This window comes from Coenobita brevimanus, chromosome 27 (assembly GCF_032717465.1).
Source record: "Coenobita brevimanus isolate Jiangsu-jjx chromosome 27, ASM3271746v2, whole genome shotgun sequence".
Classification (NCBI taxonomy): Eukaryota; Metazoa; Arthropoda; class Malacostraca; order Decapoda; family Coenobitidae; genus Coenobita; species Coenobita brevimanus.
In genome coordinates this window covers 2,750,000-2,772,718 of record NC_136980.1, presented here as the reverse complement: position 1 = coordinate 2,772,718, position 22,719 = coordinate 2,750,000, and the positions used below count along the sequence as shown (strand labels likewise).

General features: G+C 41.2%; 1 protein-coding gene across 3 annotated transcripts in view; it reads right to left on the bottom strand.

The window, feature by feature from the left end:
* Window positions 1–943: 943 nt before the first annotated feature.
* Window positions 944–22,719, bottom strand: part of LOC145394392 (methyltransferase-like protein 22) — a 33,887-nt gene continuing 12,111 nt past the window's right edge. For 2 of the 3 annotated variants that reach the window (XM_080268263.1, XM_080268264.1), the window contains exons 3-6: window positions 21,018–21,203; window positions 19,237–19,404; window positions 16,456–16,555; window positions 944–2,181 (exon numbers count right to left, since the gene is read on the bottom strand). In XM_080268263.1, coding sequence (XP_080124389.1) covers window positions 1,980–2,181; window positions 16,456–16,555; window positions 19,237–19,404; window positions 21,018–21,203 — 656 coding nt within the window. In that variant the 3' untranslated portion in view covers window positions 944–1,979. The remainder of the gene's footprint in view (window positions 2,182–16,455; window positions 16,556–19,236; window positions 19,405–21,017; window positions 21,204–22,719) is intronic. The other variant, XM_080268265.1, reaches the window with a different exon arrangement.

Here is a 22,719-nt window from a genome sequence, read left to right as displayed (position 1 = left end):
ATGGGGCAACACAGGATTAGATGATGATTTTATATATACATACATACTATACATATATATATATATATATATATATAAATCTCCATCATCCAATCCTATTTCACCCCATGAGGAGCGTAGGAACCCAGGGCTAGGCAAGTTGGTCCTAACATTTAAGATGAGAATGACCAGCCTCACTCATCCCTGAATGGCATTATATGAGCAATAAACCCCAACCATCTCATGGATATAAACCTGCACAGGCTCAGTCCGATTGGAGTGCCCACTAAACCATCAGGCACAATAATCTGGTTATATGGTTACCACCCAGCATAGTAAATGGTTTCCTGGTGTACAGGAAACCATTTGGCTTGTCACTCAACGCAGTCATCCACAGACAGAAGGAAGAGGAAAGAATGAAGGAAAAATAAGATAGAAGAGGGAGTGTGGAGTCATCTGTAGGCATAAGAAAGAGGAAAGAAGACAGGACGGAAGGAGAGACGAGAGGAAAAGGCAGTCACCCGAGAGCAGCACTACATTGAATGAGTGGATGGTGAGTGCCCCCACATATACACACATTATTAAAACTTTTGACCACCCACTTATATCTGACTTTACACATTCCCACTTACCCATTCAACCACTCTCCTCCCTCTTCACTAGCAAGGAAAAAAACAAATTGTCTCAGAATGAAGGGGTTAACACAACAAGGTGTACTATGATGGTGCTGTGGGAGAGAAAAGTTGAGGGAGGAGTGGATGAATGAGAAAGTTTGATTGTGTACAGTTGGGTAAAAGCATATGTGGGCAGACAACAACAACAAAAATGTTGAATTAATGGGGGGGGGGGGTTAAGTCCTCTAATGATCACAAACAAGTACTCCAGGTTACAAACACACACAGTACTATCACAATATATATATATATATATATATATATATATTTTTTTTTTTTTTTTTTTTTTTTTTTTACCCTTCTCTCCGATGACATTTATATTTTTGCCGTGTTATTTCCAGATGGCATAAGTTAGCTTAGAAGAGATGCTTTGAACTGGAGGTACTGCTATAGCTGTACAAGCTGTCATTCTTAAATTTATTAGAATTGTATGTCAATGTACCATTTATGATATTAGCCCCATTAGTCTGGTGACATTTTATTTTTATCAGGCTACCACCATAAAACTTTAACACTGGACCGACATCTAGTAATGAAAGCTGTATTTAAACCTTCTGACGTGACAAATCTTTCAAGCGGAATAAAATGTGTGTAGGCTTATATCCAAGGGATGGTTGGGATTTATTGCTCATGTTATGCCACCCAGGAATGAGTGAGGCTGGTCACTCATCTTTTAATGTCAGGACCAACATGCCTAGCTCTGGGCTCCTTCACTCCTCATGGGGCAACGTAGGATTGGATGATGAATGGATGGATGAAAATACTGTACTAAAATTAAAGTACATCACTGTTATGATGAGGTAAAAAGTGAATATGGAAAATTATTCACTGAATGCATAAAATAAAGTCTTTACTTTAGAACTTATGTACAAATAAAAGAATATTTAACCTGAATAATACACCCTGCACAAGTACACAGTCAGTAGCACTTAGTTTTCCTATTATATATATGTTATTTTGTGATGTTTTTATAAATCAAGACACCTTACTGTAAGACAGTACTAAGCATCATGTTTACTAAATTATAATGATTTTATAAATCAAGATATGTCTTACTGTAAGACAGTACTAAGTGTATGTTTAGGAGTATAGAGGATAAAGAAAGCATATGTAGCTAGTCAGAGAAACAAGTATCTTCCCATTTCTGTCTGAAGAAAATTTATAACTGACAAAACAATGAAAAATCTTGTCTCAAATAATGCCTGTCTCAGTTGGTTCGGCTTTTCCGCTATCGGTTCGTCAGATTTACGGAAGATATTTGTCTCTGCCTGTACATTACAGATGCTGTAGTAACATAATACCATATTACCTACAATTCACGTTATGTCATTTCAGCTTGGCATGTATCTTCCAGAGCACTAGGTGTCTTGTTCGCTCGTAGGTGAAATACTGCTCAAAGTCTGACTGAAGCTGCTCCACCGTCCACTCCACTTCGGCAAGGTTCTGACAGCGCAGCCATTCCATCTTCTGAAGGAAGTATTCATAACAAGGTGCTACTGTATCCATGTCCTCCAGGGTGAACACATACCTGAATAAAAACAACTATATGTAAGTACAGTAAACCTCTGCATAGACAGACTAGTAGAGAAAGATTTCCAATTTGAGTCCCCCCCCCCTCCCCAGTGTAAGCTTTGAAAATAGTGACCAGGTAATTCATATGCAGGTGAACTGCCAAATTCTCCTGCCATGTGCTGTATGACAGACATCCACTTAACAGAGTTAACATCTCCCCCCCCCCCCCATCAGTCATCTCAGAGAGGCTTTACTCTAAAGGGGGTTACTTAGGATTACTTTACTTATAAGTGTTCCCCCTCCATCAGTCATCTCAAGGAGGCTTTACTTTAAAGGGGGTTTACTTAGGTTTACTTTACTCAGTGTTGCTGTAAACACGTACTCCAGGATGCACACACATACACACACACAAATTCAAAATCTCACCATACCACACATGCCACAGAGGCTACCATACAGTACACCACACACACTGTATCATTCCATACACATCACACCACAACACACACACAATTTTAAAAAGGTTTCAGTTCTTGTCAGCAGAGTTATATTGTTAGTTCTTTTACCAAAGCTACTCAAGTATCAACTTTGGCCTTAGGTATCGGTCAAAGATTCAGCCACTGCTCTGTAAATACGCACAATAAACCCAACTTCAGCAACTTGTCACGGGGTTTTTCTAATATCAGGGTAATTTTTAAAATAAATGGTTAAATATTATTTAAATTGATATTTATATTCAATAATATTGAAGCGCAGAGACAATGATTGTCTTGCTACATCAAGCAACGATTACTTTACGCTGGCTTGTGCACGATTCTCTAAGAACGAGAATTTATAAACTTTCTCAACAGTACACAGCAGAGACTAATTACTCACAATTGCTGAATTACTGTACTGTTAGCCTCTGGAGAAAGTTACATCACCCCTGACAATAAATAACTAATACTAATAATAATAACATCAGGTTCTTGCTGATGCATTGACTCCTGGCACAACGGATTTTAAGTTAATACAACAAGACTGGTCTAAGTACCAGTTATGAAAGCAAACGTTTATGCAAGCTAGGAGCTATATGGAAAATAAGCTTAATTATGGAGAAATGAAACAAGATTTTTACTCTACATTAAGCTCAAGAAATAGAACTGTTAAATTTATTAATTACAAAAACAAATTTAACATTACATTTCAAATCAAATTAAATGAGACGCACTCGCTCACTCACACAGAAGCTAAATACTTACGCCTAGGAAAAACACCTTAACTAAACTCTTAAGACTACAAAATACACAAAGGAAATACTAGTCAATGAATGCGGTGTATCACCCAAAGCTGGAGAACTAAAGGTGGGAGCTTGGAGAAACTGTAAGTGGAGTTTGGGTACTAGCTGACCTCTCGCACTGCTGCACAGGTCCTGTCTCCGTCACAGCAAACACTAAACTGAATTCAAATAATGCATAGGCAGGACGACAAGCCACCAAAAGAAGGCGTGGCTAACGGTTTATGCAAGCAGAGGCGAACGATAAAGAAACAATTGTATCGCTCAGTAACGCACTTAGTGGCGTGCATTAAATCGGTCACTTTTGAAAGTGACGAATGATTTGGAAAGTATACCCCGAAATGGAGAGAGAAACGGTTAACTGAGCGATACACAGTGAGTTTTCCACTAATAGTTCGTGGCTTCTCACAAAAAGGAAATGTCGCGAATTGATTCGTGACATTACGCCCATGAAAATTAAATCTTTCTTCCTTCAGAAGAAAGATTTCAATATACATATATATAAATCCTAACTCAGTCACACAAGATTCACACTGTGGTGTGTGTGCTATCCTGCTACAGGAGAAAATCGCAGTCGCCAGCGAGCGAAAAAACCTCGTATTTACGTTAATAGAAGCAAGCTTGAGGGAAAAACTCCGTGACGACGGTGAAAATCCTGTACTCAGGTCAAACTGAGCGAAAATTGCCACATTTACACTGACAACTAATTGTTGTGTAGCGTGGTGTATGTAATACACAGTGTAGGTGTGACAGTTGTAGTGTAACTGTACCTACGTGTAAAATGACACAGTAAATAATATTATGGCGACGACGGAGGCAGAGGAGAAGAGGCGGCAGCGTGCGGCAGACGATCAGCTGGTCCGCACAGCAAAACTGCTACACCCATTGCTGAACCTGCAAAACCAATTGAGGTGGAGCATCAAAAGTGTCAATGGGACAAAATTTTATTATGTTACAATTACTCTCTGCCTAGCAGTCAGTGCTACGACGTACATTCGAGGTCGCCATTAATTATAGCACACAATTATGGTCGGCAAGTTGAGAATCCTTGTGCAAACTTGGGTCTTCCATAGCCTCAAACCGCACACGGGTCCTCAACCTGTGCCTTAACCTACAATACTTATATTAGTATCGGAGAGCTGAGAATCCTTGCAAACTTGGGTCTTCCATAGCCTCAAGTCACCTCTGCGGAATTCTCACTTCCCCCTTAACCTACAGTACAATACTTATATTAGTACCGGAAGCTGAGAATCCTTATGCAAACTTGGGTCTTCCATAGCCTCAAGTCGCCACTGCGGAGTTCTCTCTCGAAAGTTCCCCTGAACCTACAGTACTACTATTAGTCCCGGGAAGCTGAGAATCCTTATGCAAACTTGGGTCTTCCATAGCCTCAAGTCGCCACTGCGGAGTTCTCTCTCGAACTTCACCCTTCACCTACAGTACTTCTATTATTAGCAGGAAGCTGAGAATGGTTATGCAAACTTGGGTCTTCCATAGCCTCAAGTCGCCACTGCGGAGTTCTCTCGAACTTCCCCTTAACTCACAGTACTTCTATTATGACCGGGAAGCTGAGAATCCTTATGCAAACTTGGGTCTTCCATAGCCTCAAGTCGCCTCTGCGGAGTTCTCTCTCGAACTTCCCCTTAACCTACAATACTTATATTAGTACCGGGAAGCTGAGAATCCTTGTGCAAACTTGGGTCTTCCATAGCCTCAAGTCGCCACTGCGGAGTTCTCTCTCGAACTTCCCCCTTAACCTACAGTACTTATATTAGTATCGGGAAGCTGAGAATCCTTGTGCAAACTTGGGTCTTCCATAGCCTCAAGTCGCCTCTCAACTTCCCCCTTAACTTACGGTACATAATATGTATGTACAGGCCCTGGACATAATGTGTCCTGTGGGGCCAATGGGCGAGACGTCAGGTCTGCACCCACTTCACCACTACCCTGTCTCTCAACTGACTCAGAGATTACAGGTGTAGTTACAAATGGCACAGGAAGGGCATGTCCCTGATTAGTGGTGATACTTTGGCACACACTACAGGAACGGACAAAACTATCTATGTCCCGTCCCATCCCTGGCCAGAAAAAGTCAGCTCGGATACGGCCCTGGGTCTTCCTTTTGCCCATGTGACCTCCTGAGACTGAACAATGACCCCATTGTAACACTGCTAGGCGGTACTTGGCGGGAACGACAAACTGCAGTCGAACTCCTCGCCTCTCGGGTGTTCGTGGACTCACGGTAGAGCCGTCCTTGTTTGCGAAGGAACTTGGCTCCGACCTCCCCGTGAATACTTAATCACTCGACCCTTTTGTTTATTCCGCACGGCAGCAAGTGTCGGGTCAGAATGTTGTTCTTGTACAACAAGTTGACTGCACATCAGATCTTGCGGCGATTCAATGATCACTGGGGTGACACAGTCTGGAGCCTCAGTCATGGCTCGTGTTACCGCAGCAGCCGAAGTCTGAGTAGCGCCATCGGAGCAACTATCCTTGACTCCATTAATATTGCCTACTATTAAGTCATATAGAGGCTCTGGCATGACAACTGCAAGTGTCATACCAGTATAAAATGGAGATGCCACCTGGATACATGCCTCAGGGAACAATCTCACTGATCCATCAATAAGGCTTGCATGGATCTGTCGACCTGTATACTGCTCAGGCCGAACTAGACTCTGCTTGACAGAGCAACCTGAGGAACCATTGTCTCTCAGGACCTTCACAGGAATGTCTCCCACAAACCCTGGCTGTACCAGGAAGGTACTGTCACCTGTGGTGGGGCCTGTGGAGGAAGCAGCTAGCCACTCATGAGGCTGCTGAATTGATGTGGCAAACATTGTGCCTTGAGGGTTATAAGATGGAACATTGGCCATCTGTGGAGGGGGGTTCACTGTCACTGTGGGACTAGTGAACTGTGGGGAAGTACCCACACTGGTAGGGACGTGACCACCATGCTGCTGCTGAGGAATGAAGGCTGCATTCGCTTCCTGCCTCTTTTGAGCTGGTGGTGAAAAAGTTTGTCCCGAAGGTCGATTGCGTGGCTGATACTGCTGTTGGTTAGGGTACTTGTTGTACCTCTTCCACTCAGGTTTCTGAGTGTTTTGCCCCTGGTCCTTCCACTGCGGTTTTGGACCTTGACCATTACTCTGAGAACGGCCTTGGTGCTGGGATTCAGTCTGAGACGGCTTCCCAGACTTATCAGGTTTTCTGTTCCAGGTGTTTTGCTTACGAGCTTGATACCCGTATGCAGTAAAGAATGCGTCAGCCTTCTCTGCCATTTGGCTGGCATCTTTCACCTGGCAGATCTTAAGCTGTGCTATGAGCTCAGCAGGCCACGACCTCTCTAGCTGTGTACGCAGCATAAAGGTCAGTATCCCTCACGCGTGGAAGGAGTTTCATCTTTCTCCATCCACTCATTTAAGTAAGCTGTGAGACGATCAAGGAACTGAACAGCTGTCTCCTTGTCTTGGAGACGAGCTCGCATGAACTGAACTTTGGCGTCGTCTACTGTGAGACCATACGCCTTAATGAGTGCAGCTTTCATCATCTCATATGTGAGATTGTCTCCACGAATTCTGTGGAGAATATCGAGGGCAGGGCCCTCAAATAGGCTAAGAAACTGAAGCCGCTTAGCTGCCTCATCCAGTTGATATAAGTCTGCCATGTCCTCAAACGAGCTATGTACGGCTCGATTCTGCTTTTCCTTGTATGAAGGAAGCTTGATGCGTGGGGTCGCCAGGACATGTGCAGGGAGAACGCTCGTGGAGCTTTTTGACCAACTGCACCAGACGTGTCTGAAGCCAAGGAATCTCGCTTGAGCTTCAGCACTTCAAGTTCATGTTCTCGTTCTTTGTCTCGTTGTTCACGCTCGTATTCGCGCTGTTCTCGCTCTTTTTCTAACTCGAGCTCGCGTTGTTTCTGCTCGTATTCGCGCTGTTCTCGCTCTTTTTCTAACTCGAGCTCACAAGCGTTGTTTCTGCCTCGTATTCGCGCTGTTTCTCACGCTGCTCTTGTTCATAAGCACGCTCTCTTTCACGTTCCTCACGCTGTTCTCGCTCGTGATTCGCGCTGTTCTCGCTCGCATTCGCGCTGAATCCTACGCTCTTCACGAGCATCTTTCTCAATGCGTTCTTGCTCGTAATTGAACCGTGAGAGAACGTAACTCTGTATTTTCTCTGGGTCTGTGAGACCAATATCTTTGGCTTCCTGTACATATACAGCTGTAGCCATGATGCTAGCTCAATTTACTAAGTAACCGAAATTGAGTACTGACTGCTTAGCGACGAATACTAATAAACAAAAATAAAGAGTACAGACACAAGCTAGTGGTGACCAGTCTTATCCAGTTAACTGGCAAAGAATAAATCAAAAATGTAAATGACTGGGAAGACTCAATAATAAACACAATGGTACGGCGACTTCCCAGAAGCGAATAAAATCGTCTGGCGTTACCAAGAATAAACTAGAGTTAAGTACTCTATGGATTGATAAAGCAAAATTCACTTGCTAAATTAAGGGTAAACACCAGTAAGCTTGTGCCTATAAACTTTAATGATAAATACCTAAATATGAATGAGTGAGCACTATCTCGTGAATAGCTTTAGAGCTAGGAGTTAATATCCTGGAATGAGGTCGCCAATTGTCACGGGGTTTTTCTAATATCAGGGTAATTTTTAAAATAAATGGTTAAATATTATTTAAATTGATATTTATATTCAATAATATTGAAGCGCAGAGACAATGATTGTCTTGCTACATCAAGCAACGATTACTTTACGCTGGCTTGTGCACGATTCTCTAAGAACGAGAATTTATAAACTTTCTCAACAGTACACAGCAGAGACTAATTACTCACAATTGCTGAATTACTGTACTGTTAGCCTCTGGAGAAAGTTACATCACCCCTGACAATAAATAACTAATACTAATAATAATAACATCAGGTTCTTGCTGATGCATTGACTCCTGGCACAACGGATTTTAAGTTAATACAACAAGACTGGTCTAAGTACCAGTTATGAAAGCAAACGTTTATGCAAGCTAGGAGCTATATGGAAAATAAGCTTAATTATGGAGAAATGAAACAAGATTTTTACTCTTACATTAAGCTCAAGAAATAGAACTGTTAAATTTATTAATTACAAAAACAAATTTAACATTACATTTCAAATCAAATTAAATGAGACGCACTCAGCTCACTCACACAGAAGCTAAATACTACGCCTAGGAAAAACACCTTAACTAAACTCTTAAGACTACAAAATACACAAAGGAAATACTAGTCAATGAATGCGGTGTATCACCCAAAGCTGGAGAACTAAAGGTGGGAGCTTGGAGAAACTGTAAGTGGAGTTTGGGTACTAGCTGACCTCTCGCACTGCTGCACAGGTCCTGTCTCCGTCACAGCAAACACTAAACTGAATTCAAATAATGCATAGGCAGGACGACAAGCCACCAAAAGAAGGCGTGGCTAACGGTTTATGCAAGCAGAGGCGAACGATAAAGAAACAATTGTATCGCTCAGTAACGCACTTAGTGGCGTGCATTAAATCGGTCACTTTTGAAAGTGACGAATGATTTGGAAAGTATACCCCGAAATGGAGAGAGAAACGGTTAACTGAGCGATACACAGTGAGTTTTCCACTAATAGTTCGTGGCTTCTCACAAAAAGGAAATGTCGCGAATTGATTCGTGACACAACTCCAGCCTTCTACCTCAGTACCCCAAAGATATTACACTGGCAGCGAGGTGTTTCTGCGTGCAGGGGTCTTATGTCTCACTTTGGTTGCCTTGGTGAGTTTGACAAGGATGACTGGTCTGTGCTGGAGGAGTATTGTGAATCTCTTTAGCAGTGCCGTACTTCATTGCTGAGATAGTTGACTCGAATGTCAAGAGTGGTGTTTTTATCATCGGTTGATGTGGCTACGTACAGTACTCTTCACTCGCTTTGTTCCCCAGGTAACCTGAGTGTTATTTTTATCACTGGTTGGAGTGACTACCTACAGTACTCATCGCTCTGTTCCAGAAATCTACGAAGTTATTGAACAATTACTTCTGAAGTTCATTGCTCAATATGACCTCAAACCATCTTGCAGTTTCCTGCTATCATTTGAATTCATGTTTCCAGTCGAGCATGGAATCATTTAAGGATTTCGTGTCTCCTACTGGTAACTGTCCGTTTGGGACCATGTTGAATTTGATAAATTGGGATCATCTTGTTTTTGGTGTGACTTGTGAGGTTAGAGTAAGTTACTTGCAGAGACTGGTCTACTGTATGTTGAACAATGCTGAGGAGAGAGCTGCCATGGAAATAGTGGAGTCATACCAGAGAATTACATGTACAGTTCCCTCTTCATGTGGAGATCAATGCAGAGGTAAAGACTGTGGAACAGCTGGGAGCTTTGTTGCTTAGCACAAATCTTAGCCAGTCACAGAGGGCAAATGTTAAGCGTACATCATCCAAGTAGGTCAAGCAATGTTGTGATTGCTAGTGTTCAGGCTAGATTAAAGGGGAGCTCTCATTGCATCCAACTTACGTAGGTCTCATTCTAATGATTATTGTCCATGTAGGAATAAAATCGTTAGTTTTGAGTGCATGAGAGTGGGGCCTTTAATAGTTGCACATAGAGCTAACACTCTGTTCACTACTGAAGAATGTGTCTTGTGTGCAGTTGACATGAATCGTACTCTAACAACACACAGTGTTAAGTTACCAGCAAATTTTAAAGCATATTGCAGAAAGATCTTCTAATGGCCATCAATAGTTTGTTCCAGGTTTCATCTGTGGCTCAGCTGCAAATTCACCCACCTTAGGAAGTGAAGGTGCTGGTCAACAGCCAGCCTACGTGAATGAGGTGGACACAGGTGCAGTGGTCTCTGTAATGAGTGACACAGGTTAGTCGAGATGTTAACTTGAAAGAGTTGGATTGTTCCTTGAAGATCTGTACTGGTGTGAAGATAGTGGTTAAAGGTGCAGCTGATGTATATGTGAAAGTTAAAATCCAGTTGGCCTGGGTACCCTTGGTAGTAGTAAAGGAGGAAAATGCTTGAATTAATTTGAAAGGAGTTAGGCAGCTTGCTTTCATTGTGACTAGCCTCGTATACTAGGCAGACTCAACATTAAGCTAATTGATATTGAAAGGGATTTTAAACTTGGGTGTTACAAATGGGGTGATGCTAACCTTCTCATAGAGAAGTTTCTGTTACACCTAGTTCTTCAAGCCTCATCTGATTCTTCTGTCATTAGTGAAGAAAGAAGATGAGGAACTGATAAGAGTGGAGGATGTGGGAGTGCTTCAATCTGTAAGTTTCAGTGAGTGGGCTGCCTCTCTTGTTGTGCCAAATCTTAACTGGAATGTGTGTCTTTGTGGTTGATTAAGTGAATAAAACAACTGCTTGGGAACAGTGTCCCTTCCCTCTAGAATAGACAAATTGTTTGCTTTTTTGTCAGGGAGTGGAATCTTTTCTACACTAAGTATGAGTAATGCTTATAATCAAATAGAACTGGATGAGGAATCACAGCTTTGTTATCATCAGTACTCATTGAGGATTAAAAATGTGTACCAGGCTTACTCTTGATAATCATTCAGCATTTGCAGTTTTCCAAAGGATTTTATCTATTTATTGTAGCTGTGTTTGTGGATGATGTGGTGTGTGGTGGTCAAACACAAGAAGTCCACAACATGCTGCTTGTAAAAGCACTCCGAAGGGTGAGTGATGCTGCTTGTTCGTGAATAGAGGAAATTGTCAATTTTGGTTACCCCAAGTAACGTACAGTACTTAGGTCGCAGGATCAGTGGTGAAGGAATGCAGCCCCCATAGGACAGAACGAAGGTTATCGTAAGCGGCCTGATTAACTACTACAGTAAGTTCCTTAGCAATGTGTTGCTGTAATAGCTCCCTTATACAATGAGTCCTTGATAAAGAAAAACCCGAAATACGAATTTTTGATGTTACGAAAGTGATGAATATAGGACAAATTCCACAATATGAAAGTATTTGTCTCGATGATACGAAAAGAGGTACGAAAGGAAATCCGAAAAATTCAAAATGGGTGCAAACTAACCCCTCTAGGCTGGGGAGCGCGGTAGCTCGGTGGTAGGGTGTCGGGCTCGTAATCGTGAGGTTACGAGTTCGTATATCGGAACAATTTTCCCCACTGAAATATACAAATGGGGGGATGCATCCCAGGACCCCCTCGGACCCCCCACCTAAATTTTACCTCTCCTGTTTTGAAGTTAATAATACTTGAAGATATACAGAATGGGGTGGCCATTATCATGTACATCTCCTTTTCCTTGGTCACAGTCCCAACGGTGAAAGCTGCAAGGCGAAAAGAACACCCAATCTCCGAGACTCCCTGCACCTCCTTGTGGCGTCTTTTAAGTTCCAATTTCCTCTCCAGAGTTAGAGTACGGTGCTGCTGCTTCTTTGCAGCAGACTCCCCGATGCTGGAGATGATGCAGGACACTTGGGAGGCATGTTTAAGCAGTACGAAAAGGTGTAGAGCTGCGAAAATATCCTCACGAACAAGTGATGCTGCAATGAGTGACATGGACTCAGTCCCGGGACAATTCGTCATGAAGTCAATCCGCCATCAAAACATGTACGATTACCCGTCAGGAAAATTTGCACACAAGATGATTCCCCGTCATTCTATAAATGTACTTAATTGATTAATTCTATAATAACTAATTTCATGGGTAACTATCAAGGTCTATGTTCATTCAACACTGTCGGCTTTGGATATTATTTATAATTTGCACCTGTAGTCAATAATTAACTTGCTTCTGCCTTGTCATAGTCGACTTTGAATTATAATCTAGCATCTCCCATAGCTGTCTTCAGTAATTTTCATTGTAATATTTGGATGCAGTAGGTTGAGATTGATTGATTAGCTGAGAATGTAGACATAATATAAAGATTATTCATATAATTTTAGAGTATGTCGATTGTTCACTTGAGGTTATTAGGCATTTATATAAATGCCAATGTCTCATATGTAGCTTTATGTTAAATGATGAAGTGAAACCGTACGTCACCTGATTCACGTTTCTATCAGTCTATTGCTCGGTGCCCTAATCCCACGAAGGGTGGCCACAGACAAAACACCTCCAAGTTGCTCTGTCACCCACCATTTGCCTACCCTCCCCCCAACTCACTGCCCCCTCCCTCATATACCTCTCAACTCCATCCCTCTACCTCATCCTCAGTCTTCCCCTCCCTCTCCCTCCCTCCACCTCACCTACATACACCCTCTTAGTCAATCTTTCATTCTCCATTTTCTCCACATGTCCAAACCACCTGAGTGTATTTCTCCTAATCTTCTCAACCATATCAACTTCCACCCCACAACATTCCTTCACTTCATTCGTCAACCTGTCCCTCCATGTCATTCCACATGCTCCTCTCAAGTAACTCATATCCACTGCTCTCACTCTTGACTTTCCCTCTATCAAGATGCATGCCTCGCTTCCATATGTCAGGGCAGGGTTCATAATACTATCATGCAGTGACTTTTTAACTTCCATACTCACCTCCCTATTTCTCATCACTGCTTTCAGTGAACCAACAACCTTCCTTCCATGCCGTACCCTTTCAAGCACTTCATCCCCCAAAGTTCCATCCTTACTCATCACACTACCCAAGTACTTGAATGCACTCACAGTCTCCACTGGATGTGGGGGTGGCTGTAATGAATGAGGGTGAGATGTGGAAGATTCCAGTGTTGCTGTTTGCTGATGGTACAGTATTGCTGAGTGAAGATGAATGGGAGTTGCAAGGTTTGGTGAATGAATCTGGGAGGGTGTGTAAGAAGAGGAATCTGAAAGTTAATGTAAACAAGAGTAAAGTTATGGTGTTTGAGAGGAATGAAGTCACAGAATGCACAGTGAAGTTGGATTCACGTTTCAATATATTTATATTTTTTTCTGTTAATACCAACTATTTCATGAATATTTTACATTCATAATAAAAATAAACCACCATCACCTTTATAACTCAAATAACTCGAAAACTAATATACTTGCTAAATAAACTGATATGTAAATAAATGACAGGGAATCGTCCTGACAGCGAATTCTCTCGAAACTGTGGACTCAACTGAGAAGCATGCAAAAAATTGCTTACCAGAGAGGGGTTAGTTCATTTCCTCGCCACAAGTGAGTGCCCGTTTTGAATTTTTCGTATTTCCTATCGTACTTCTTTTCATATCATCAAGATAGATACTTTCATATTGTGGAATCTGTCCTACATTCATCACTTTCGTAACATCAAAATTTCGTATTTCGGGTTTTTCTTTATCAAGGACTCATTGTATAAGGGAGCTATTACAGCAACACATTGTTAAGGAACTTACTGTAGTAGTTAATCAGGCCGCTTACGATAACCTTCGTTCTGTCCTATGGGGGCTGCATTCCTTCACCACCTGATCCTGCGACCTAAGTACTGTACGTTACTTGGGGTAACCAAAATTGACAATTTCCTCTATTCACGAACAAGCAGCATCACTCACCCTTCGGAGTGCTTTTACAAGCAGCATGTTGTGGACTTCTTGTGTTTGACCACCACACACCACATCATCCACAAACACAGCTACAATAAATAGATAAAATCCTTTGGAAAACTGCAAATGCTGAATGATTATCAAGAGTAAGCCTGGTACACATTTTTAATCCTCAATGAGTACTGATGATAACAAAGCTGTGATTCCTCATCCAGTTCTATTTGATTATAAGCATTACTCATACTTAGTGTAGAAAAGATTCCACTCCCTGAAAAAAAAGCAAACAATTTGTCTATTCTAGAGGGAAGGGACACTGTTCCCAAGCAGTTGTTTTATTCACTTAGTCACCACAAAGACACACATTCCAGTTAAGATTTGGCACAACAAGAGAGGCAGCCCACTCACTGAAACTTACAGATTGAAGCACTCCCACATCCTCCACTCTTATCAGTTCCTCATCTTCTTTCTTCACTAATGACAGAAGAATCAGATGAGGCTTGAAGAACTAGGTGTAACAGAAACTTCTCTATGAGAAAGTTAGCATCACCCCATTTGTAACACCCAAGTTTAAAATCCCTTTCAATATCAATTAGCTTAAAGTTGAGTCTGCCTAGTATACGAGGCTAGTCACAATGAAAGCAAGCTGCCTAACTCCTTTCAAATTAATTCAAGCGTTTTCCTCCTTTACTACTACCAAGGGTACCCAGGCCAACTGGATTTTAACTTTCACATATACATCAGCTGCACCTTTAACCACTATCTTCACACCAGTACAGATCTTCAAGGAACAATCCAACTCTTTCAAGTTAACATCTCGACTAACCTGTGTCACTCATTTCAGAGACCACTGCACCTGTGTCCACCTCATTCATGTAGGCTGGCTGTTGACCAGCACCTTCACTTCCTAAGGTGGGTGAATTTGCAGCTGAGCCACAGATGAAACCTGGAACAAACTATTGATGGCCATTAGAAGATCTTTCTGCAATATGCTTTAAAATTTGCTGGTAACTTAACACTGTGTGTTGTTAGAGTATAATTCATGTCAACTGCAGACAAGTCACATTCTTCAGTAGTGAACAGAGTGTTAGCTCTATGTGCAACTATTGAAGGCCCCACTCTCATGCACTCAAAACCAAGGATTTTATTCCTACATGGACAATAATCATTAGAATGAGACCTACTTAAGTTGGATGCATGAGAGCTCCCCTTTAATCTAGCCTGAACACTAGCAATCACAACATTGCTTGACCTACGAGAATCTGGGGGACACTTAACCCGGCCCAAAAACCCAGTTACATGATTACCAACCAGTGCTTGCCACTCAGTGTAGGGACCATAAGGCATCCCTACATTGACTAAGTGGATGATGGGCACCTCATATAAAGCCAGGATTCCAGGGGCTTGAATGATGAGAGAATGGATGCATGGCCCATTAGATGGGCAAACTTGGCTGTCTGGACGTTGCTACTCCCCACCCTGCCCTAGGATGGAAAAGGATGTCTGGATGATGAATGATGATAAGATGGTAGAGCAACTAGGGGGGGGAGGAGACTAATTTCTTGCCTAATTATCATATCCAAACTTTTTATGTACCAAGCTATGTTAACCCCATCAGGTTATGTAAAAGTCTGATGAAACAAGCTGATAAATGCACTACCTTCAACATGGTAAAGGGGAATGAAAATGTAAAAATAATAATTACCTTTATCTCCCTGTTTAAAGGGCCAATAATACGAAAGCAAACAAACTGGGTAATCCAGGAACAAATTATACCGAGGAAATTAACATCAATTAAACAGAAGCTACAGCAGGAATTTCCTAAAATGCTGATAGGATGTCCAGGTTGCCAGAACTAAGCAACCATTAGAAACAACTAGAGAGAGGGAAAACAAACAAACACACAACCATAACCACGAATATATAACAAGCACTTACCATACTGCCGTGAAAAAAATATGGTACAGGTCAAGAAATTTAAGAACTGTTCATTCAAAATGAGACAGAATGCCAGAATCACATGCCAGACAAAACATAGCCGAGGCTGGAGCACCTTCATAGTCATCAGAATATATAGTTGGCTACTGCTGGGAAGTATTTGTTAATAGAATATGAAAACTACTTAAAATGGGTGGGATGAGTTAGGGGTGCTCAGTGGATGCCCCTAACAGTCTTCTTATTATATCACTCTATGGTTAACTTTCCAATCCAATCCAATCTTACCCTGCCTCAAGAGGAGTGAAGAAGCCCGGGGCTAGGCATATTGGTCCTGACATTTAAGATGAGAGTAACCAGCCTCACCCATCCCTGAATGGCATTACATGAGCAATAACCTCAACCACCCCTTGGATATAAACCTTCACCGACTCAATCGGATTAAAGCATCGAAATTACCCACTAAACTTTATTGGCAAGAAATGAAATTCATGAGGCACGTTTATGTTAAATACTTACAGGTTTTCAATACCATGTTCTGCTTCAGTTCTTAAACATATACTGAGTCACCTCACCTTTTTTCCAGTGCAACGTATAATGTCTTGTCAGGCGGATGTGTCATGAGACGGAGCATTGTGTCGAAGAAGGCATCAGTCAGTTGGTTGTGGTATACCACTGCAAACAACATGTGAATTGTGCTAATACTACAATAATCTCATAATCATATTTAGTATTTACATAGTAAATATATATTTATATGAAATATACAGGTATATTAAAATTGCATCAACATATGTAGATATATGCAGTATAACTTCCCACATCCAGAATTATCTACACCATCCTCATCATCATCATCATCTCAACTCTTTCCCACCTGCAGGTGAGGTGAGGTAGGTTGAAAGCCATGAAAGGAATGAATACGATAACAGAACTAATCAACAGTAAGTCCAATGAAATGGACAACAAATGCATTCATTCACCATTCAGCTCCCTGGAAGTACTCCTATCCACAGAGCTTCATATATACCTATCTGACTGAATTATCTAATTAATGGAAAATTACTGAAATTCTAAGCATGATGACAGCTGTTATTGCTATTTATTACTAGATCATGCTCAACTCATAGAAAACATTCCTAGTGAAAGATATAATTATCTACTCATTTCAGTTTGAAAGTCTCAAGCTGATTAAAATAATCTGGAGATAGTTTTGTGATGAGGAGTGGTAGATTGAGATGGGCTGGGCATGTGGAGAGGATGGGGGATGATAATTGGGTGCAGAAAGTGAACTGTTAATGTTGGGGGTTGGGTAGTGAGAGGCAGACCGAAAAGGACCTGAGATGAGGCCACTGAATGCAACCTCAGGGTTTAGGGACTAAATGGGAAAGCTACCAGAGATTAAGCCGCCATTAGATGACCAAGGCTGAAGCATGCAAGCATGTTGGAGCCTTCAAAAGCGAAAACAAACACAATAGCAACAATTAACCCTTTCGGTACTTAGGGTAGCAATGCAAAAGTCACCCGCTCGTTCCTGGATGACACAGGCTGCATCAAACCTAATCTCACCCGCTCATTACTGGGCAATGGAAGCTGCGTCCAACAAAATCGCCCCTTAGTGGAAAGAAAAAACATCATAAATTAGCGCATAATTTACATTCACCGAACGTTCTTATCAACACCATAAGCAAGTGTACAACTATTTGAGATTATGTGAATATAAAATTAGGCAAATAAAGGCAGGGGGAATATAATTTAACGACAACTTTGGCCATGCGAAACACCGCTTCCGCACTGCAGCGCAATCGTAAAATAATTTCCTTTTGCAATATGTAAAACCACCCCGAACTGTCCTACAGTAAATGTTTACATACCAAAATGCAGCTAATGAAATTTCCTAAAACTCTTTCTCTGTAACAATTACCATAAAACATATATAGTATATCTATGAGAGAACACGACGGAAAGAAAAAACATTGTAAATTAGCGCATAATATATATTTGCCAAATGTTTTTATCAACACCATAAGCAAGCACAACTATTCGAGATTATGAGGAAAAAAAATCACGGAGAGACGCAAAACTAAGGGTGTGAGATTAAAATGTTTAAGAAGTACCGCAAGCGCAGAAACAAGGGGGGATCTCCCAGCACTCAGCCAAGGCCGAGCCAGTCCACATCCTGAGTACTTGCCCGTGGCTGGACGCAGCCACTGTCATCCGGAAACAAAAGGGTTAAGTAGAAGACATCACTGTACTGAAGGGCAGTTGTAAATCAAATTTCCCTGACACTCACTAAATGCATATTATACACTGTTACGGTAAGTATCAGAAACACACACAGGCATGGTTAGGTTAATAAAGAGATGAAAAGGGCACAATAAAGAAGAAACACCCATGGAAAGACCTGAGATGGGCTTCAGGCAAGGGGTTCTGAGGCTAGGGAGTGGAGGGTTAGTGTTCTCTACCACCTGGGATTCACTCCTTGAGTAGGGCCTCATTTTTTAATCCCTCAGACATCAGAACCAAAGATACTGCACCATCATTATCAACAGGAACCAGCTCAGGTACCTGATAACAATGGTTTTTTGCCCCCCCCCCCCCCCCCCCAAAAAAAGAATGATAATGGCAGAGTGCAGATTTTCATCTTGCAGTGATAACAAAAAATTGTCATAACATAACTGTAATGTGTACAGTATTCTATTTCTTCTATCCTCACCCTCAGAAATGAAAGATGCAATATTTGGCTTAAATAAAAGTAGTGTTCTTCTTACAAGTGGCTGACATAACACGACAGGCAATCACAATTATCATCAAAGTTAAGTGACTGACATAACAGGACAGCCAAGCACAATTATCAAAGTTAAGGGACTGACATAACAGGACAGGCAATCACAATTACCGAGTATCATCAAAGTGGCTGACAGGACTGGCAATATAAATTATCACCATCATCATATCTAACATCTGTTTCTCCATCCGAGAATAATGTGAAGGAAGGTGCAGAACATGAGAGAGAAGACATGACGGTGTGAGAACTATGAGGATCCCTAGTGTAAAGGACCAGATTTTCATTTACACATCCTTCAAGCCCCAAAAGCCTGGTTCCATCTGAACAATTTTTCATTCATTGTTCTCCTGAATGAAATAAAATCATCAATTGTTAGCCTAAACAAAGTCCTAAGTATACCAGTAGCACAGAGAGGAATACTAAACACAGTTTTTCAAGCATCTGACAGCTACGATCTCTCTCAGCTGAACAATATCTTCAGGTATTAATCTGAATAAAATGCCAAAGTGTAACAACTGCAGTGAAAGGGTTAAATATGGGCTTCAATCATATAGCCATATTAACTCACCATCAGCAGCCAGAATCACAGACACATCCCTGATGGAGTCTGCTATATCATCAATGGTGGCGTGGTTGAAGAAATCTATCTCCTTTACATCCACGTCTGCCTTGATCAATTCCTTATTTCTCTTCAGGTTGCGATGAATCAGCTCTAATATGTCACCACGATCGATATCTGGAAACATATATAAACATGTTAATATTCAAGGTACAGAGCCTGCCTGGCATTATCTATCATCAACATCACCATCTTTCTATAAATGAGTGGGTATTACCCAAAAATGTAAGTGAAAACTCTCCTTATCTACAGCTGGACCACGCTATGTGATGAATTGGTCGAATGGTGTACGGTAAATGAAGTTCTAATCAGCCTCACTGTGCAATTGTGAGAATCACTCTTGCAATGGTCAGAGCCAAGTAGCACTAACTTCGGGTGATTACACCGAGTAGCAATCCAAACAGTTTCCTGTACCCCAGAAAACCATTTACAGCACGGCTTAGTAACCACATAACAAACATGAGTACACTTGGTGTTCCAGTAGGTTAAGGCACTCCAGCTGGATGTGGCCCATAAGGGTTTTTGACGGATATTTGGGGTACGTGTACTGCGAAAATAATGCTTCTCAGAGAAGAGTGGTCACTTTTGCTTTCAATGTTTGTACTGAACAGCTTAGCCCAAGGTTCCTATACTTCTGATAGGGCAATAAAGAATGGGATGATGGATAGTGGTAGAATATGTAACAAATTAATAACAGCATATTATGGCTCTGTTCACAGCTAACAATATTATACTCAAAGAAATTTATGCTGATGATTAACCCGCCCCATACCCATGACGTACGATGCATGTCGCAACTTTTTTTCACACTCAGTCCCAACGACGTACGATGCATGTTTTGCTATTGCAAGGTCCGTCATTCGCACATTTTTCAAATTTTGCACGTGACTTTTGGTATGAATACATGGGACACCTTCCTCTACCACACCTTAGTACATTACTGATACCGAACTGTGTGTGCTTGAGATAATACCAGGCTTACTATAATAGTGAGGCCTGTACAATGCAATATGACACTCACTATAATAGTAAGGCCTGTAAATATGTGATAAGTTAAATAAGGTGGAAACTGGTATAATGTTAGTGGAAAAGTATAACATAAGTTGAAAAATAGAATGTAAGTTGAAACAACAGTCATAGTGAGTCAATTGTGCAAGAATTCGGCAATGTTCATGTGTTCGTGAATGAAAACGCTTATATCGCCTATATTTTTGTAAGAAAACCAATGTATTCTTGTACTACATGTAAATTTGTACCAAATTAATAAATATCTACGTATTTTGAGTGGTTTCCAATAGTTACCCCTACCATAGAAAACACAACAGTAGCAGCACGGCTACAGAGAATACGCTATCAGGTGTTCAGAGGGTCACCTGTCTAGACCATTTCTAACCTTAGGTGAGCACTTTGTGATTCTGCATTGTTTCTCACCAAAAGCGGAGGTTTAAGCAAAAAAAAAAAAAAAAAAAAAAAAAAGAAAGAAAATGTCGGGTTTTGGGGTTGGGTTTTGTACAGTAATAAATCAGTTGGTACAGGGTGGGTTAAATGTCCTCATGACTTTCTTTTCTAAAGTTATCTAAACTAGAGAAATAACAGTTGCAGGGTAGCATCACCACATGGAGAAAATACAGTACTTCTCTGATCCATGGTGAAACCACACACAGCCATTTCTTACCCATTTCTTAATGCACAGTATTGTAGTCTGTTAATATGGCAGTGAAGTACTGTACCTGTGACTGTGACTCTTGAAGCTAGCATGGCGGCCACCAGGGATGTAAGACCCACCCCTGCGGCCACCTCCAACACGTGGGCATCCGTCAGCAGGTGGGGCTGGTGCAGCAGAAAGTCACCCAGGAACAAAGCACCACGCCACACCTGCTCACCAACCAGGTCTAATGTTGTTGCACTCTGGTGTTCTGTCCATGATGATACACTACTTACTTTACACTCTACTTTCTGCTTAGGATATATATACTTTACACTATAATCACTGCCAACAAAACCAGTAACTCAACTCCTTTATCCTAGTCAAGGCTGTAACTACTCATAGAACAGTTTACATTCACAATACTGTGCATTTCTCCACCTCAATCACTGACACTACATCAAATATTTTTCCTGATTGTGAATGTTTCCTTATACGAAAACCATGAAACCAGAAATGACATTAGATTCACATTAAAGACTTCTGTGCAGTACAGTTATAAATGAGTCTCTCCGATACTTCATATTTATAGGGCAATAATTTGCATTCACTTCTATAAGCTAAACAATCAGAAATATAAACCTAACCATAACAAAACAATCAGAAATATAAGCCTAACCATAACAAATATGTACAGTCGAATACAGCTGTAAAAGATCCCACTGCACAAAAGCTAATTAATACTTTACCTCTTTCCTTTGGATTGAAGGTCCTCTGCTCTAGCATCCATGGAAACAGCATACAGAAAGCAACACCAGCAAACACAGTGATGACAATGCAGACAAAAAGGGTATGAGAAGCAATCACAACATCACCATACACAATGCATTTTTTTACATTTTACAAGACATGAACAAAAAAGTATCAGTACTCACTGCATGAAAAAATCAGATGCCATAAATGATGGTTACTGCAAAATGTCCAATGATTCTACTCCAAGCTAATAAACCTGTTTTATTGAGGATGCCTTATTTCACTTGCCGAGGACATCTGGTTACTATTCTTATCACATCACATTCATATGACAACAGAATCTTCTTGATATCATGAGCTTTACTGATTACTTAGACCACTATGCCCTTTCTGCATGATACTTTTTTGATCATGTGTACTTGCAAAATAATAAACAAGTATAATATTACAAAGAGCTGTGCCTGGTTAATAGGGAAGCATAGTTCACAAGGACAATATTGCATGCAGCTTTAGATCATGTCAAAGTGCACTCACTAAGAAAGAAGTCAATACAGTACAGCAAACTGCCATACAGAACTAATGTACAGTAATACCTTGATATACGATAACCCTAGATGCAATACCCTGGCTTAACGATGGGGGTAGAAATACAGTAATCCCTTTAAGACACGGACACCCAAAGTCCCAGACATTTTGGGCTTGGGTAAAAAAAAATAAAAAAGCCATTATGTGTTCATCCCTACTCTAAATCTGCCGCGTGGTGAAAAACAGCTGTGTTTTGGCACGTAGTTCCTGCGACGTCCACTACAGCACCCCCGCATCCTCCCCATTTCCCGCCTACCTACCGTCGTGACTGCATTCTCATTGCCATGGCTGCCCACATGCTCGCTTTTGTGAATAACCAGTGAATAAACTGCAATACTTCGCCACTAGACCACATGGGAATTTACACTGTCGTGCAGTGTAAAGAAATTAGAATTCAGAGTGCAAAGGATTAAATGCAGAGTGCAATGCTGACATGTTGCAACTGGTGT